The following is a 19,365-nucleotide window of genomic DNA, read 5'->3' on the forward strand; positions in this document are numbered from 1 at the left end:
GAACGCGGATCGCAGGAATGGCCTGTGTCGCGGGAGAATCGAGACATGAAAGTACGCATCCTTCAGGTCGATCGCTGCAAACCAATCTAGGGGACGGACGCACCCAAAAATGCGTTTCTGCATCAATTGAACGGCATCTTGTGAAGTGCACGGTTCAAAACTCACAGATCCAAGATCGGTCGTAACCCACCGCCTTTCTTGGGCACAATGAAGTAAGGGCTGTAAAACCCCGACCTCATATTGGCTGGAGGGACCGGCTCTATCGCATCCTTCGCCAGCAGGACTGCAATTTCCGCACGCAAGACAGGGGCATCGACGGCCTTGACTGAAGTGAACCGGATGCCCCCGAACTTGGGGGGACGCCGGGCGAACTGAATCGCGTAGCCGAGTCTGATGGTCCACAGGAGCCACCGAGACGGACTGGGGAGTGCTAGCCAGGCTCCAAGAGACCGTACCAGCGGGACACTAGAACCTCCTTCGGCAGCTCCACCGGCTGCGGAGTGCTTGAGGGGTGAGGAACTCCTCTTGGGGAAGCCCTCACCATAACCCTCAGATTACCTCTGACTCCACCGGATCCAGCGCCACCCCGGGAACGAACACTGGATCGCGGTAGAGGCAGAGGGACTCCGCCATGTTTGACATAACAGAGTCTATTGTGCAACTCCGAGATGGTCATGTCCCCACAAGAAGAACATGAACCATCCACGAAAGCTTTCTCAGCGTGCTGAATGCCCAGACACGTGAGGCAGCGATCGTGACCGTCCTGAGGCGCCAGGAAACGACCACACCCAGAAACGCACGGGTGATAAGACATCTTTAAAAAGACGCGATCACCCGTGTTACTCTTTTAGAGAAAATTTGCTCTTTATTAGTGCTGAAGCACGCAGGGGAGCTGGCCACCACACACTCCTAGTGTGACTGCCTTCACGGGAATCGATCTCTTTCTCCCGTGAGACCGCGACCACCGCTGCTGCGCTGTAACACCCACTCGCAGGAAAGGAGAGCAGCAATAATTCACCGCCGCTCGGCTCCGAAGCGAAAGGATGAATTAATGCGGTGCACCCGCTGCATCTTATACTCACGCTGTGATCAGCGGCAGCTGGATGCAATGATCGCATGCCAATGTCCATTGGCTCGTTTAGTTACACTCGAAGTGGATTGGTCTCTCTGGCGAGATCCCAATTCGTCGGTCATCCGACGTGACTCGGAGTGACCGACTGAAAGGGAACTGTTTTATATGCCAATAAAATATAATAACCATATTAGAGCAATATATAGGCTGACCTTATTTATAACTTATATTAGCGCTTTATCATTAAAATAGCATACAACTCTCTCTCTCTCTCTCTCTCTCTATATATAGTAGGCTATATGCATAACTGTATTGTAATAATATATAATATTGTGCGCTATCTGTCACACCCACTGAAGGCTCGTCAGTAGATCATACATGCTCTGATAGCACTGAAGTGAACTAACCCTGGAACATAACCTGCTCCGGAGCAGGTTATCTTCAGAGAGCAAGTTACTATGGTTATTTACATACCCTGAAAGTAACCTCCGATTTTGGAACCTCACTTATCCTCAAACATATCCAGGTATGTTACATAACCTGCTTTTTGGAATACACCCCAGGTGACGTATGCCACTACAAAAGTGAAAGTAAGAGATGAAACGGAGAAAACAAAACAACAGATGATCAGATTTTCTTAGAGCTCTAAGAGCTGCATTTTGGATTACATGAATGCTTCACACTTCTGTAATTTAATGGTGAGGTAAGTTACACTGTAACCATTTTGGGCAGTGCTGGACCTGTTTATTTCCAACCACAGTAGTTTCCCTGTTTTTCCCCTGGTGGTCACGAATTTTACTTTCCAAGAAGAAATGTCTATATATACACGCAAATGAGTGGTAAAAAAAAAAAGAAAAATAATGTTTTAATGAAAAATTGTGTTTGTCGTTCTACATGTAAATTAAAATTTCTATCAATATTGACATTTGACAAATAAAACTAAAATATTACCAAATTAAATATTGTTTTATTAATTATCTGCATTTTTATCATTTTGACTTTCATCCCATGTATCACGATTTTGATGTTTTTTTTGTTTTGTTTTTTTTAATAACCCCATCTCAAAGAGGAAGCTGTTGAGTCATATTGCTCCTGGTTCCTCTTAAGCACATGACAAACAGACACTGAAGCTTAAAAGCTTCCAGCCACTGCTTGCCCCATCAGTGATGTTGTCAGTCATGTTTGTGAAGCTCAGAGTGTTGGCTCTCATATTCTTGGTGACCAAGGATGTTCACCCCACCTACGCTGGTCAGTATTGCTTGCTTATTTATGATTATGATTATTGATTTAGGTAACCATTTAAAATGAAATATGGCATATATTTATTGTATGTTTATTTTATATTAATAGACTAAATTATTTTTGTTGCTGTTTGCTTTTATTACTTCTATTCATTTAAAAGTATTCTTAAGAATGACAAAATATTTTATTATACTATAGTGTGTTTTATTAATTTCTCCGTAATCATGCAGTATCAAAGGGCCCTAAAAGTAAGTTTGTGTGCATATATATATATATATATATATATATATATATATATATATATATACACACACACACACACACACACACACACATACCTACATATATGACAAATTACACTTTCCAAGCAAAACATACAATTCATAAATTTTAAATGATAAACCACAGATAAGCTGTTAAGTGGTTGTCTGGTTGTCAAAGGTTTGTGGAACATTACCATATAATGTGATGAACTGCGCCTGTGGTTCCTCTGCTATAGGACACTTGTGTGAAATTCAGAAGAACTGTCTTCACACATCTATTAAACACCGACCTGACTTCAAATGATTAAAAGTACATTTTACAGTAAATTTTTTTATAGGATCATTTGTTTGCAAATGTCAGTTCTTCAGAAATGTTATTTAGTGCAGCGGCTTTCAAACTGGGTCACGACCCACTGGTGGGAAGCAGACAGGAAATGTATATGCCGCACAAAGTGTAAATATGTTTCAAAAGATTTATGTATTTGCATATATCTGACACCTTCACGCTATCCAAGATGTAGATGAGTTTGTCTCTTGATCAGAACAACTCTGGAGATATTTAGCATTACTTCACTTGCTCACTTGCTTCCCCTGCAGTGAATGGGTGCCGTCAGAATGAGAGTCCAAACAGCTGATAAAAACATCACAATAATCCAAGCAAGCGAAGAGCTGCATGTTTGTTAGAAACAAATGCATCATTAACTTTTAAACCATGATTTCCATAATCCATAAAAACATTTCCTCTAGTGAAAAAGTCCATCCTCTGTTCTCTTCTCACGGTGAACGGTGCTTCATTTGTGCATATTTCTCTCCTGATTCAGACAAGATGACTTTTTCTCTGGAAACAGCAATATTACAGCACCAGTCTGAAGTTTAAAACATCTTAATGATGGATTTGATTCAACATGCAGCTTTTCACTTCACAAGATGTTAGATGATGGACTGGAGTTGTGTGGATTACTTATGGATTACCGTGATGTTTTTTATCAGTTGTTTTGACTCTCATAATACTTTATCATTCGTAATCCCAATACTTTATGGAGACACTTTATCAGATGATAAAAGCTATGTAATGTATTATTGACAGTGTCATGTTGTTTTACTTTAGAAACAAAACTGGCTGCACCCCAAAATGTGAAGGTGACCGCCATCAATATGGCTACGGTTGTCGAATGGATTTCTCCACACAATCCTAAGAGTAACGTGACATACACAACAAGATATATGTGAGTACACTCAAAATACATCTGAAATAATCCAATACGGAAGAAAAAAAAATGAAACTGCATGCATTTTGAAATATTCCCATCTCAGTGTGTTTATTCAGCTATGAAAAAAAAAATAAATGCACTGAACTATTGTTCTGCTAGAATCTGATACTTCTGAGTTTTTGCAGAAGTTGAAAAGAATAGGCCTATTGTGCGAACAAAATATTTGCCTTACGTACTTACATAAATAGTGTGTCCTGTTGTGTTTGTCATCGTGTCCATGTAGCCTGAGAAAAGAAAACGCTTCCATCTGTGTGAACACCAAAGAGCTGAAATGTGATGTAGAAAATCTGCCATCTGTATTTGGATGCTACATTTTTCAAGTGCGGGCAGAGTATCAGGGGCTGTTCTCTGAGTGGGTTAATGCAAGCGAATTTTTACCAAATAAGCACAGTAAGTGTGAATCAGCTCTTAGTTTACACTATAGACACTGTTGTGTATTTCAGTCAATATAATATTCATAAATAATAATTATACAAACTACTTTGCTCCAATGTAGCAATCATAGGACCCCCTACTGTGCATCTTGCCATCCAAAATAATACCTTGGATGTGTACGTCCAAGCTCCAGTGCTGAAAGTGGGCAAACTTGCGGACCTTTTTTCACAAGTGTCCTACGTCATCAGATATTGGACCGAAGGCTTTGAAGAGGAGGTATAAAATGCTTCACAACTTTAGGAAGTTTGAATCCCCAGACAGCTGTTATACACTTCTGTTCATGTGCAAGTTAAGATATATGATTATGCTTATATATCTTAATTCCAGCAGAGTCATAAACTAAAACTAAAAAAAAAAATGTTTCTTGAAAGAAAAATTAACTGTAATATAGCGAAATATAAATAACTTATTTCAGCTAGTTGATGTACTAAAACTAAAACTGAAATAAAAATATTATTATTATTATTAAATATAGAAATGTTATTTTTAAATGCTATTTTCAATAACATTTTTGTTTTTATATAATATAAAATAAATCATTTTTTTTTTTTTTTTTTTTGGACAATTTAGTGAATGGCTTATGCTGGATTGATAAAAAGACACGGTTACACTGTATTTTAATAGTCCACTTTAGACATTCTACTAACTATAATTAACTTTGTAACTACATGTCAACTACATGTGAACTAATTTTCATTCATTTGCAACTACATGTCTACTAACTCTCAGTAGGGTAGGTTTAGGGCTAATAGAATAAGTTGACATATACTTGCAAAGTTTCTCATAGTTGGTATGTTTTATGTTGTGGACCCATCAAAATAAAGTGTTAGAAGATATTAAGCAGACAGATTACTAATACTCTAATTACTGCTAGTTGACATGTAGTTGCAAAGTTACTTACTGTTAGTAAAATGTCTAAAGTGGACTATCGAAATAAAGTGTTACCAAAGACCATTTTAATTATTTATTTTATTTTATTAAGAGCTGCCCTACTGAAAATAAAAATAATCATTACATATAACTGGGGGGAAAAATGTTTGCAGGTTTTATTCACAAATTCAAAGTTAGTGTTTTAAACGCGAGAATAAATTAAAATAAATACCATGTTGTGAAGTCAAAATGTCAAAAAGATCTGGGGCCCGGTTTAATAAAACAAGTTTACCAAATAAGCCAGGCTTATTTCAGTTAGTCTGTCTTATTTTGAACCAAATCAACTGACAATAAGTGACTAACTGAAATAAACCTGGCTTATTTGGTAAACTTGTTTTATGAAACAGGCTCCTGGTGTGAACCACAAACAAATAAATAAATATTTCATACTCATCTTCAAAATAATCATAAGATGACCTTTGTCCCTGTAGGCAATAGAGAAGATGGTTACTGAAACTTCAGTTGTACAACTGAATATTAAAGGACTGCAATCCTGGAGCAGATACTGTGCTCAGGCAATGGTGGTTCCCAAAGGCTACAAAAACGGCAAACAGTTCAGTGCTACCGTGTGTGTGAACAACACACCTGGTAAGTGTGCCTTTACCTGTGACTCAGAGTATTTCAGACAGCCCTGCAATTAATCAACTAAGCAATTATCACATAATTATCTGTTCAACAACAACAACAACAAAAAAAAATGGAATAATGAAGTAGTTAACAGTATAGTATACTATATAAAAGTATAGGAAATATTGTGATTTAATATGATTTCTGTCAACAAATGATGCCCTCGGTCAAATGTATTCGGTCAAATTTATAAAATATGCATTCATTCAAGACAGCAGAGTTAAAGAATACAGATCTCATTCGAGTCTTTTGTTAAACTGATAAGCAAGGTTTTTTTTTTTTTTTTATCAACAAAGTGATTTAAAAGGACTGTTTTTAAAAGAAGCTTCAAGGTGACTTTCAGGTGCCAATCTTCCTCTCTGTGTGTGTTTGCATTAGTGCTCATCAGCTGTGTGATTGCTGCTGCCATCCTTCTTCCTCTGTCAATCCTGGCCGCCTGGCTGATCTATAAAGTGTACAGATTCCTGTACCCTAAAACCAAACTACCAGAACTTCTCAAGGTATGTGTCTCATGTGGTTCCACTATGCTTTATATGTGTAATATACACAACTTTTCTTTATCTGACCATAAAAATGTGCTATTTATATAGAATGTTATTTTAGTATTAAATGAGATTTATTTTTATTTTGAATTAGCATTTATTTGTATATTTTCATTTTCATCGTTTTTATTCTGGCTTGTTTTAGTAATTTTTATGTGCTTTATATATATATATATATATATATATATATATATATATATATATATATATATATTTCTGTTTAGCTTTAATTTTATTTTATTTCCGTTTTAATAATATAAGTACTTCAATTTAAACAATGACTGTAAAAATAGTTTTGAAGCTGTAAATAAAGTTTATTGGAGTACATTTTATAAGAAAATACTTTCAGATACAAGAATATGTCTTTTACTTCAAAATTTCACGTTTAATTCAGTGTATTAGTTGCAAAAACTTCATTGTTTATAAACCATATATTTATCATATGTTTCTTTCTAGAATTTATTTGTACCAACATTTTGGAATGCTGAGGCGACCCAACATTCTGCACACCAGAAAGAACAGCATGATAAAATCAGTGCCATATCTGAGGAAAGTCTACATGAAGAGCTCAGCGAGAAAGCCAAGATTTCAGAGGACAATGACTCTGGGTTGACGTCTGTTCTCGCCCCAATTCAAGAGGTGGAAGAGGACTACAAACTCCTGATGCACCTGAAACCTGCACCTGCACCTGCTTTTTACCCAAACCATCTCTATCCATTATGCTTTAAAAACTCTCTATTCGCTCATTTAAACCAACCCTGCTTCACTAGCATTCAGCCTAGTTACTACAACCTAGCAGACGCAAGCTCCGAGCTGAGCCACACTGACTGTGTTTGCTGAAGTCCCCAACAAGCTGAGATGATCTTATGATTTTCTGCAGTAAATATACAAAATAATTTTATACGACTATGCAGTGGTGCAATGCGTGGCTGTCTGTTGAATGTATATAATTTCTCACATTGTTTTCTCATGCTAATAACTGAATGCACTTTCTAAGAAACTTATATCTTTGTATGTCTATAAATGGTTACATCGTTGTTGTAAAATAGTGAATTTTTCATAAATAAAACTGAGTTGAGTTTCTCTGATTTGAATGATTGAGTTGAATTACACTTCTCAGTTGGTCCAATTAATTTAATTATAACAGTGTTGTATGATGTTTTTATTTTATATTATTTTATTTTATATTAAGAAGGTACAAAACCTCAACCAGATTTCAAAGATATACCTCAAAAATATTAAATAGCATTTCCCATTATTCTGTTTTTGTAACTCAAACAACAAAGAGGTGTATAACTGAATACAGTTATTAATTAAGTATAAATTTGTGCTAATATTTTGGTTACACACACACACACACACAAGTTAATTATTTTATTTTATTTTCAAATGCATATACAGAAGTTAAAAAAAAATTGTTGGACCTTTTTGCTCTTTGTAACCTCAGCGTCTTTTGTTGTCATGGTGACGGGATTGTTGACTTGACCTCAATGGAGAATCAATAGGTACGTTCTTTGAGTTTCTAGTGAGTTTGATTCAGGTAGAGTTTAATAAACAAATAAAAAGACACTTAATCCAAAGGATTTCAAATACAACTCTTCGTATAATGGCGACGTTGCGCTGTTTACAGTAATATCACCCTTTGACGTCCTTTACGTTTTGAAAACAAGCTGTTGGGAAACATGGGAAATTTCGCCAGTTATTTGCTCTAATAAGAATAATTTCATTTAAGTTATATATGTTAAAACTGTAAAGTTAAGGAGGAGAGATGGGAATTTTAATCATATAACACATATCCACAAAACTATAAAATGATAAAAAGTGCATTTGAGAGGCAAGTTAATAAAAATAACATGGAGCCGACATTATGTCTAACATGGCTTAAGGTTAAAGTGTATGTGAATGCCAGATGAAAAATACAATATTCTATAATAATTCTACAAGGAATTTGAAAAATGTTGTTTACCAGAGTACAAGACAAAGTATTGAATGCCACACTGAAGGATATGAATGGCATGTCAACTATCCGCTCATAGGTGTGGATTATTTGTTATGATCAAGAATCTCTGTGAAGTCCAGCTGGCATGGAGGTGGTTCATTCTGCCCCGAGACCTTCTCCAGGAGCGTAAAGAAGAAAAACCTGCTTCCTCTCAGCCAGCTGCTGGAGGACACCAGAGAGAGTGGAAATGTCCCCCATCACCTTCTGGAAACTAGTGAGACCACTTTTTCTAATGTTTGTTTCTTAAACATTAGACCTGTAGCTTTCTATCAGGCTTATGAAACTGATAGACTTTTGTTATTTCACACTGTCTTTGCATGTTTATCTTTTAGGGGTGTTTGCCAAACTGAGGAGTAATGGTGTAGTTCAGGCCGAACCATTGGAACTGCATTTCAGTGGTTTTGAAGTAGGAAAGGATTACAGGAAGAATCTGGTTGGTTTTTCACTTCTTGCTAAAAAGAAATAGAATTCATATTTGGTGTGAAAAGTTTTGTGGAATGTTTACAGGGCTCATGTCACGGTCAATGTGACCCAAAACAAAAAAATCATTTTTATTGCTAAAGATTTCACTGGAGACTCCATTTTCTGAAACACTTGGCCAAATTTCCGCTGATAGTACTCTGCGGTCGGAGGGAAACATCTCATGGGTTGTAACTGACAGAAAGATTACAGAAGGGGAAGAAAATGGGAGGAAGTATGATGTAATGACAAAAGCTGTTGTTGTTTGTTTTTTTTTCCCAAGAAACTTGTCAATGTCTCCTCGGAGGTGCTCAGTGTCCACATTTTACCCCCTTTGACAAAGCATTTCCAAATTAATTACACCAAAAAGGTAACCAAATATTACTTTTACAGATGGGCTTTAAAAATTGTTTATAATATTCCTGATTAGTTTAGTTTCGGAACTCAAACAGCAAAGGTGAATTGAATAAAACCTGTCAAAAATGTTTGGGCAATGTATTTTATTTATTTATTTTTTTAATAAATTCATTATATTTATCATAAAGAAAATAAAGCTAATTTTAGGACTATTAAGATGGTAGTCTTGTTTTAAATGCAGTGCCGTCTGGTTCCGGGTCTGGCTTACACTGTTACAGTGTACTTCCAGCCAGATGAGTGGCGTTACTTTTCTGATAACATCAGGATTCACTGCAAGGTACAGAAACATGTTTTCGTCTGATGTTTGCACATGCAAATTCTGACAGGACTTAGAACAGCTGTAACGTGTGTGTGTGTGTGTGCGTTTGTGTTGTTTTCAGGGTGAGGAGAACTTACTGGTTCCTGTTCATGCATATCCTGTTATCAATGATCTTCACATCCCATCTCACATTAGCCTTCCCCCAGTGCCACTTGGGCAGAGGTATGCAATGATTAACATATTACACAAATAACATGTGTAAAATAACTGTATGTTAACATTTTTGTTATAAAACTATCTATGATATATGAGTGTATATACACACTACTGTTCATGAGTTTGGGGTCAGTAATTAGTTTTTTAAAGAAATTAATACTTTTAGTTTGCAAGGATGCCTTACATTGATCAAAAGTGACCAATAAAACTTACAATGTTACAAAAAAATATTTTTAAAATCAATGATTTTCTTTTGAACTTAAGGCTGCGGTAATGGCTGCAGAAAATTCAGCTTTGCCATCACATGAATAAATTATGTTTTAAAATATATGAAAACAGAAAACAGGTATTTTTATATTTCTAATATTATTTCACTATATTTCTGTTTTTACTGTATTTTGATCCAATAAATGCAGCCTTGGTGAGCTTAAGGGACATTCAAAAAATCACTCACCTCAATTTTTAAATGGCAGTAAATATAATAAATAAGATGGCAATGATATGATAAAGAAAGACATGTTTAGTTATTTTTCCCTCTGTTGATATGTAAATGAAATTGTGAAAATATATGATTTTCTTTTGCTTTTATAGTGCCAGTCATGTGATTCCACTTAGCTGCAGTTGTCCAATAGACTTCGAGTTCCAAGTGCACTGCCTTCAGCCCCATAAGGCCTTCACTGTAAAACCACTGTCAGGTAACTAGATTCTTTCACATTTGACATATCTGCTGTCAGAAAGCAATGTGAACCAGTATAAAGGCATAAATATTGATATAACTCTAGTTGGTGAGCAAATATATACTAGAACAGTAGATTTTACATACTGTTATCCATATGCTAAACAGGTATTATTCCAGCAAATGGAAAGACTGCGTTAAAAGTGACATTTACACCTCTGCGATACGGTACGGCTGATATCACACTGCAGCTGGTCATCTCTCAGTTCAACTCTAAACCTGTCATCTTCACAGTGACGGGTTCCTCATCTCCATACCTGCTGCTCAGGTAATACACAGAAAAAAAAAGTCAAAGTTTGTAGTGCAATAGCAATGTAATATACTAAAAACAATATGCTAAAATACTCATAGCACTTTAACAACCACATAGCATCATCCTTAATGTAAAATGTAATGTAAATATCTGAGTTTAGATGCTATTGCACAAACAATAATGACATTTGCTCTCTCTGTGCCTCAGTAAACCTGATGGAAATGTCGAGGATGATGATAATTTTGGTGAAGAGTGGAAGACTTCTGATGGAAAATCTCCAGCTGTTACATCCCATCATAAGCTTAAAATGGCTCCCTCCTTGCAGAAGGTAATCTGAAGCTTCTATTACTTCAATTTTGAAAAGATCAGGTTCAATCACAGTATATTTTTGTGATGGGTTGGTGCTGCTCTAGCTGGAGGACAAGCCAAGCCATACTGTTTACCATCAAAAATATTGGTCTTTCTAGCTGAGCAAGACAACCTGCACCCAGAACAGAAAACACAGTCGTGCTGTTTTTTTTCAACAGGGTCTGAAAAGTTTTAAGCTGTACAGATACAGGAATTTGAATTAGCTGAGGTCAATTTCATTTTTGCCCGTTAAAAAGCAGTAGCTGAGAGGTTTATGTGAGACTGAATTACAAATTAAATTTTATTGTTTGCACACTGAGCTTCCTGAATTGAATTTGAATTGATACCCTGCCATCCATCAAATGTGGAAAACACATACACAGAATTACACTTATAAACCAGCAAAGCTTTTAGCTGTGGTATTGTTTAAAAGTAATTTCTATATTATAATTTCTATAATACAGTTATAATATATCATATTAAAATATATGGTAACACTTTATTTTAAGGTTTCATAATACAGAGTAATTACCTGATTAAGTACTTAGTAGTATTCATTGTACTTATATGAAATAAAATGAACTTACCATGTAACTAAGTTATGGAACAGCCTGTACTTACAGTTTGTAATTATGTAGATGTAATAGGCAGCTACTGTTACACATATGTAACAGACCGAGTCTGTTACACAGCTACTTGTACACTTAAGTACAATCTTGATACACTTTATTTTAAGTAGCTTATGCCTGTGTAATATTCTGTAAATATAATGTAATTAGAAAGGTGTTACATGTATTTAAGCTGTGCAGTGGTGGGTTAAATCAAACTAAGGTGCAGCTGGATATGAAGTACACTTAAGTACAATCTTGATACACTTTATTTTAAGTAGCTTATGTATGTGTACTTACATTTATAATTTATACAATGTAATTATAAATGTATGTGTACTTACATTTATAATTACATTGTATAAAGTCTGCAACAGAACACATATGTAACAATCTTTTGGTTACATAAGTAGCTGTGTAACAGACTCGGTCTGTTACATATGCGTAACAGTAGCTGCCTATTACATCTACATAATTACAAACTGTAAGTACAGGCTGTTCCATAACTTAGTTACATGGTAAGTACATTTTGTTTCATGTAAGTACAACGGCTACTACTAAGTACTTAATTAGGTAATTACACTGTATTATTGACACCTTAAAATAAAGCGTTACCAAAAATATATAATGAAATGATGAGTGTTGGTAATAATAACAATAATAATAATAATAATGTTTGTACATAGAAAAATTCAAGCATTTGTTCTGGTTGAACTATCATGCAGCAATTCATCATGCATACAGTCACATTTTTCTGTTTTTACTCTTACAGGGCAGCAAGAAGAAGACCAAACCTGATCCTCAGCTGCAGGTTTCCATCACAGATATCACCACTCGTGCAGGACTGGTTAAAATGCTTCTCCAGCCACAAGACAAAATGAGATACAAGGACCTCCGGGAGGGTAAGAACACCATTTCTCATTCAGTGGGCCTCTGAGGTGCAAGTTAAGAGCTAAAACCCAGGAAATTAAAGTTTGGCAAAGGCTCGGTGTCTGCGTGTTGGAATGCTGATATCTTCTCCAGGTTTTTTTAAACTGGCATTGGACAGCCAGCTTCAACGAACAATGTTTTTGCTCCTACAAAAGACAAAGAGTTATGGTGGTCCACCAGCATCAAACCTGCACCTAAAAGCAAAAACTTGCTCGGACCAGCATGGAAATTGATGCTTATCTAATCTGGTCCTTTCAGAAGATTGGAGCTTAGATAATAATAAATAGTGCTCCATTTTATAGTCTCCCAATTACATGCCCCTTTTGCAAGTTACCCAACCTGAAAATGGCCTTTTGCAGTCGTGCTTTTCTTGACTTCCGAGGCCATTCTTTAGCTCACATGTACCACTTTATTTTGTGCTGCCCTCACCAGAGTCATCACACTGTATGTAATTCTAGTAAAACCAGCAGTGACAGCAGTGGAGTTAAAATAACCTTTTTACCCAACTCTCAGCAACATTTCGTACCCAATGTGGTGTGTATGATGTCAAATATGTTATATATCCTGAATAACAAAAACACAGAAATCCAATTTTAACAATTGAATCAGATTTTAAACCATACATGAACACATTTGGATTGGATTTGTACTCAAATATAAATCGATTTGACCACAAATCAGAGTTATTTAATGCAAGATACCTGTGTGTTTTATTTGTTGAAGCCATGTCTTATACCAAGGTTGCAGACCAGACAAGAGAGATGAAAGAAGCCACATTTTTAAAGAAGGTCCAACAAAAAGAACAGAAAGCCAAACATATCTGCTGGTGTGTTGCTCCATGTGATTTATATAACATATGACATAGATATTCTGAGTTTACAAACAATATTATATGGTAAACTAGAAACCCTTAAGACTAGTGTGTTTTATCCTTAGGCAAGTTGATCTGGGTGATGACCCATGTTCAACAGACCAGAAACTTACAATTTTGAAGGAGCAAGATGAGGCTCTTGCTGCATACAAAGTAAGCCAATGTATTGGTTTAATTCATATTGAATATTCTGTGCCACTTTCCACTGAATGCTCATGCTTTTTACGTGAATTTCAGCTAAAATACTGTGGTGAGTCGGTGGCCTTTTCGAGATCTTCAACTAAACTTTCCTCACGGCGAGTTTTGCGACATGTTGGACAGGTACATGAAAGTGTGACATTGAAATATTTGAATAAATTAGCATTTTTCTTATTGAAGTCATGTTTCTAGCCTGTAACTTTGACGTAGTTTGTGTCCCAGTTTGCATACTTATTGCAAGTATGTACTGATGGCAAGAAAGTATGATAAGCTTATATCATGAAATTGCAACTTGATACTACAGTACTGTTTGCATGTAAGCATTATCATCTAGCTCCAGTCGTTATCTTTAAAATTCATATCTTTTAGACGTATTTAACAGCTCTATGTTATAGCTCCCAGAATGCACTGCTGTTTTCAGCAGCTATGGCACTGGCCGACTGGAGGTCAGACAGAGAGCGCTCAGAGTCTTCCAGCAGGCTGCTCGAAAGGTAGCATAACTCATACCTCTGCCTTTGCCTTGTTAATTTAATTTGAATGTCATTAAACTATTATTTAACACATTACTATGATGCTTGTTTACCACTCACTGTGCTGATTATCAGCGCTTGTAAATAAAATGCTTGACTGTACTAATAAGTATAATAATGTTACACTGTGTTTTGTTTAATTGAGGTTGTTCTTCAATGTCGTATGAACAAGAGACTGGTGTCACTAAGAGAGCTTGTTCGCAAAACCAGGAGTTTGCAGGGAGACAAAGAATCAGGCGAGTCAGGATTTTTCTTTTAAGAAACTAATACTTGTATTCAGTAAGGACTCATTAGATTCAAAAGTGAGAGTATTGACTTTTACATGTTTACAAAAACAATCCATTTCAAATAAATGCTGTTCTTTTGAAGTTTCTATTCATCAAACAATCCTTACAAAATGTCTTGAAAAATCATGGCTTCCACAAAAAATATTTTCAACATTGATAATATATTAAATTTTTCTTTAGCACCAAATCAGCACCTTAGAAATATTTCTGAAGACGGGAGTAACGACTGATGAAATTTAGCTTTGCCATCACAGGAATAAATTACGTTTTAAAATATATTAAAATAGAAAGCCTTACCCCAGACTTTTCAGAAGTAGTTTATATTGTTATTACATTGTCGAACTAGCCATATCATCTAAATATATATATATATATATATATATATATATTGATATTCTTCTGTTGTTTTGTTGTAGATGGGGATGAGAAGCCATGTGTTTTTACGCTGACACCAGAAAAACTTTTGCCCTTCACCTTCAATACATTTACACCTGATGACCAACCCGATGAACTTGTGAGAGACTGCTTATGGTTATTGCTTATGTATACTGTAACTCTGATACACTTTATAATTGTGGTTTTACAACAAAATCTAAGTCTCTTAAAGAGGTTAATTTTGTTTAAACATTGCCAAAAAGTTTCAGTTCAACGTTTGAGAAGGGTAATGTCGGCATATTTCGTGGCGTTGAGGATGAAGTTGTGTTGTGGTTTTCAGGCTGTGAATGTATTGGGGCATGTTCCTGTCAGAATGCCTGAAGCGGATATGAAACTCACAATTCCATTATTCAGTCTAAAGGTACGGGAAGAAAATGCTTTTTCCCACTCCTTCACCTTCTGATAGGGAATTTTTTGTCTTATAATTTATTTCCAAAAATTCCTGAATTACTGTAAGAGGCAGCCTTTGGCTTGAAATGTCAAATGTGGTATTGTAAAATGTCTTAATTTGCGGAATATACGTAAGAGATGTTCTTACGTGTGTGTAAGGTTGAGTGGCAAGCCACAAAGAAAAAACAGGAAGTGCCACATGAAATCCAGTTATTTATCCAAAATGGTGCTGAGTATAGTATAATAGTATTGTTTAAATAATATTTAAAAGCATAGTTCACTCAAAAATTACAATTCTGTCACATACTCACTCATGTGAGTGACTTTATTTTTTCTGTGGAACACAAAAGAAGATATTTTGAAGAATGCTGGTAACCAAACAGTTTTGGTTGCCATTGACTTCCATTGTATGGGCAAAACAAACAAACTAATATCTTTAAAAAATCTTAAAAATATATATTTTTTTACTTTTTAGGTGAACTATCACTTTTAATTCTACATTTCATAAATTTTTTTGAGATCCATTCAAAAACATGAAATTGCCCCTTTAACAGAAACAAATATTAATTGGAATGAGAATTGCACATCTTTTCTGAAGGTCCCCCAGCGTTACAAACTGATGGGTTATCAGCCATTATCTGTATATGATGCAGCAGCAACATTCATTCCTCCCGACCCGAGTAGGACATTACGCACCGGCGCACAGGTAAACATGCATATGTGTTACTTTCAGCCATTAAAGTTTTTTTTTTTGGAATTCAAAGTCTGTATCAAAAATAAGTCTGAGAGCAAATCTAATTATTGTATTTTTATAGGATGAGTTGTTGCCTGTGGTGACATGTACAGCTGTAGATCTCAGTGAAGATGAGGAAGATAAGAAACAAGAGGAAGATGATGGATCAGATCAAGATTTAGGTCCCACACTTAGTTTCAGTGCACCTGAAGCACTCCTCAGACCACCCAACGCCCACCCTCTCCGGATCTTTGTATGTTTTTTGAGTCACTTATCATGATCGTGCCCATACTATGAATAAAACAGGGTTATTGTTGTTAAATAAAATTAAATATAAAAAAACAATAAAAAAAACATGTTACTTGAAATAAATAAACATTAATGGAAATTATATTATATATATATATATATATATATATATCAACATTTCTCAATGTTCTCATTTTCTCAATCCTCATTTAGTTTACCTTGAAGTACTAAAATAACTAAACTAAACTACCTAAAACTAAACTAAAACTAAAAAATTAAATAAAAATAAAAATAAAAAAACTTAATAAAATAACAAAAACACAACAAAATTTCTAAAACTTTAAAGTTAAAATAAAAATAGAAAGATACAAAATTATTAAAAATTTTAATAAAAAATGATAATAATGTGTTAATGATCCTAAAATAACATATATAGGTATATATAGCCTGTCAGTTCTGTAGTATTTTTTTTCTTCATGTTAAAAGTGTTGAATTATTATTTAATTCAAGACATGTTTGAAAATTGCCCAGTCTTAATGAATTAATGTTATCTTTTTATTTTAATTTAGAATCCTGCACCACATGTTTATGCCTTCAAAGCAGCTCCGCTTTACCTGGAGTGTGACCTCGACTTTCATTTGTGTCCACTGCCACGATACACCATCCCTAAAGGCGATGCCGTGGGTGTGCATCTCCCTCCAACACAGAAGAAATTGCTAGATAGAAAGGTTTGTTGAGAATTTTTATAGAAAGAGACATTTTTGCACATCGCAATTTGAAACACTTTCACAAAAACAAAGTGTCTATAAGTGTGTCTTTAAAATGAAGTTTTATAGCTGGCACTATTACCATCTGAAACCATTAACATCCAGGCCTGAAATTATTTGTTTTATAATATTCGGTTACACTATTCGGTGTCCTTGTTACAGTGTAATTATATTTTTAAGTTCTGAGTAATATTTATTAACTACATGTACTTACTATATGGTTAGAGTTAGGATTAAGGTTTGGCTTAGGGTTACTCTCATGTAATTATGCATAATTTATTGTTATTATAATAGTAAGTACATGTGACAAGGACACCTTAAAATAAAGTGTTACCGAATATTCCATAATGAAAAAATTATTTGTAAACCCTGTACGCATTTACTTAAAAATATCAATTGCAGGATATAATAAAAGGGATTATGACATGGAAGAAGTTTCCCTCTGTGGCCTTGAGCACTTTATCCAATATCTTGACTATAAGAAGCGACTGCGCCCCACATGTGTAAGTACTGCACACACACACACACACTCTCTCATTTACCTCTCAATTACACACTAGGGTTTATTTACACATGCAATCAAACAAGTCCAAGTCTTGCAAAACTCTTTTCTATCTAGGTCTGACCCCTTCGGGATCGTCCTGCTGCCTTTGGAGGCTCCTCCAGCTCTTCGGGATCTGCCCGACAGCATCAGAGACGAGATTCAAGCTGGAGTGTAAATACAGATTAGCCACCAGCTTCAATAACCCCTTGCCTTTGATTGTTTGTCACAGCATTTACAGATTCATGATGGTTTGATCTCTCTGGCAGGTCCGAGAGCTCAGATCTTCGTCTCACTCCTGAGATGGTTGAGGCAGAGTTCGGCCTGTCTGAGAGATCTTCAGCTACATCTATAAAAGAGGATGGAGATGAAGACAACGGGTCGGTACAATGGGTTATCAAATCATTGAGACTTGCTAATTGACTTGCGTTTATCATGGTCATGTTGAGGTTCATGTATGAATGAATAGAAACATAAACTTAATCTTTTTGTCTGCAAACCTCAGAACTCCAGTAGCAACAGTCGCCCCTGCAGAAACAGCCATGAGGTGAGAACCATCACTTCGAATTTTACATGTTGTAGCACATAATCCTCATATAGATAAGGCGATTGCTGAAGTGTAAGCTATAAAGCAAATGGGCAGTTTTATGTCTGTTCTGCAGTTTTGGCATGTAGGGGAAGTTGACTCCAGCACATTATTTGCCTTGTTGTTCAGGTTGTGAGGTGAGATAAAGTTTCTTCCTCTCTTTTGATCTCAGAGACACACGTGAGCAGCCGTTGGCATCAACACAGAGCAACAGACTGGGACCAAAAGTGCTGGGTAGATTAAAAGAATTGAAATCCACAGGCAGAGTCAGCTGTGCTTCATCATGTGACAGTAAATAGCACTTTTAATCTGCTAGGTTTATGTGTGCCTTTATGCTTTAGTAATTCTTTCATAACTAAGTGTTGTATATTCATATTCTGTTAATAAGCACAACTAGAACAATGCAATGGACAGTGAAATGCAGTGCCAGCTCAGGTAAACCTGCAGACTTTAGCAAAATACAGTGACAAGCCACCAGATGGCATTAAATGTCTGACACATGAAACTCAGCAACTGTACCTTCTGGTCAATATTTATATGGGATCTTCCTTTTTTTCATGAGTTCTATTAAATATTTTGTTTCTAAACACATTTCCCTTATTATTATTTTTATATGTGTATAATTAACATATAATTTATATTTTTGTCAAATCACCTGCCTTGGTTTAATACACAGCCCTTTTAAAAAATGCAATGTATAGATATATAAATATACATTACAAATTATTTGATACTAATGGGGATAAAACATTCATTTTGGAAATTTTTTTTTTTTTTTTTTTTACTTTAATAATAGTAATATAATAATCCAATTATATTCCAAGTTTGTGCAAATATTTTTAATCAAATTTACATCAAAATGTTATTTTTAAATCCTAAAATATTGTTTATTTAATTTATATATATATTTAAATTCATTCAATATATAAATTCAATATATATTCATTACAAATTAGACGAGCACAATACCAAGTGAAACATTAATTTGGAAAAATTATACTTTTGCTTTAATAACAGCAGTCCTCAATTGGGCATGAATTCCAAGTTTGTTCAATATATATATATATATATATATATATATATGTATATTGTAATACATTTTATGCTCCTAAAAAAAAAAAAAAAAAAACTTTTACTTACAGACCTCACTGTATGTTTCTTGCAGATATTT

At 35.1% G+C, this 19,365-nt stretch overlaps 2 protein-coding genes across 4 annotated transcripts; both read left to right on the forward strand.

Moving 5' to 3' along the window:
* Positions 1 to 1,392: 1,392 nt before the first annotated feature.
* Positions 1,393 to 7,465, forward strand: crfb15 (cytokine receptor family member B15). Of its 3 annotated transcripts, XM_058772143.1 has the most exons (8): positions 1,393 to 1,598; positions 2,140 to 2,320; positions 3,686 to 3,803; positions 4,072 to 4,238; positions 4,345 to 4,499; positions 5,645 to 5,801; positions 6,219 to 6,340; positions 6,839 to 7,465. In XM_058772143.1, exons 2-8 carry the CDS (start codon positions 2,239 to 2,241, stop codon positions 7,220 to 7,222), a joined length of 1,185 nt encoding a protein of 394 aa, XP_058628126.1. In that variant the 5' UTR covers positions 1,393 to 1,598; positions 2,140 to 2,238; the 3' UTR covers positions 7,223 to 7,465. The 3 variants fall into 3 exon arrangements, with proteins under 3 accessions (XP_058628126.1, XP_058628195.1, XP_058628265.1); XM_058772212.1 differs by lacking the exon at positions 1,393 to 1,598 and having other exon boundaries at positions 1,647 to 2,320; XM_058772282.1 differs by lacking the exon at positions 1,393 to 1,598 and having other exon boundaries at positions 2,282 to 2,320; positions 3,399 to 3,803.
* Positions 7,466 to 8,466: 1,001 nt separating this feature from the next.
* On the forward strand, positions 8,467 to 18,785 carry cfap221 (cilia and flagella associated protein 221). The gene is given in 25 exon segments (XM_058772052.1): positions 8,467 to 8,482; positions 8,485 to 8,595; positions 8,714 to 8,814; positions 9,124 to 9,210; positions 9,439 to 9,534; positions 9,638 to 9,738; positions 10,324 to 10,427; positions 10,577 to 10,736; positions 10,929 to 11,049; positions 12,450 to 12,579; positions 13,331 to 13,433; positions 13,544 to 13,631; positions 13,716 to 13,799; positions 14,072 to 14,167; positions 14,352 to 14,442; positions 14,910 to 15,007; positions 15,209 to 15,289; positions 15,917 to 16,024; positions 16,134 to 16,304; positions 16,870 to 17,028; positions 17,470 to 17,570; positions 17,687 to 17,782; positions 17,878 to 17,988; positions 18,114 to 18,155; positions 18,367 to 18,785. Coding segments are annotated over 25 exon segments (2,583 nt in total). The 3' UTR covers positions 18,494 to 18,785.
* The last annotated feature ends 580 nt before the right edge of the window (positions 18,786 to 19,365 follow it).

The sequence above is a fragment of the Onychostoma macrolepis genome, chromosome 01 (genome assembly GCF_012432095.1).
Source record: "Onychostoma macrolepis isolate SWU-2019 chromosome 01, ASM1243209v1, whole genome shotgun sequence".
NCBI lineage: Eukaryota > Metazoa > Chordata > Actinopteri > Cypriniformes > Cyprinidae > Onychostoma > Onychostoma macrolepis.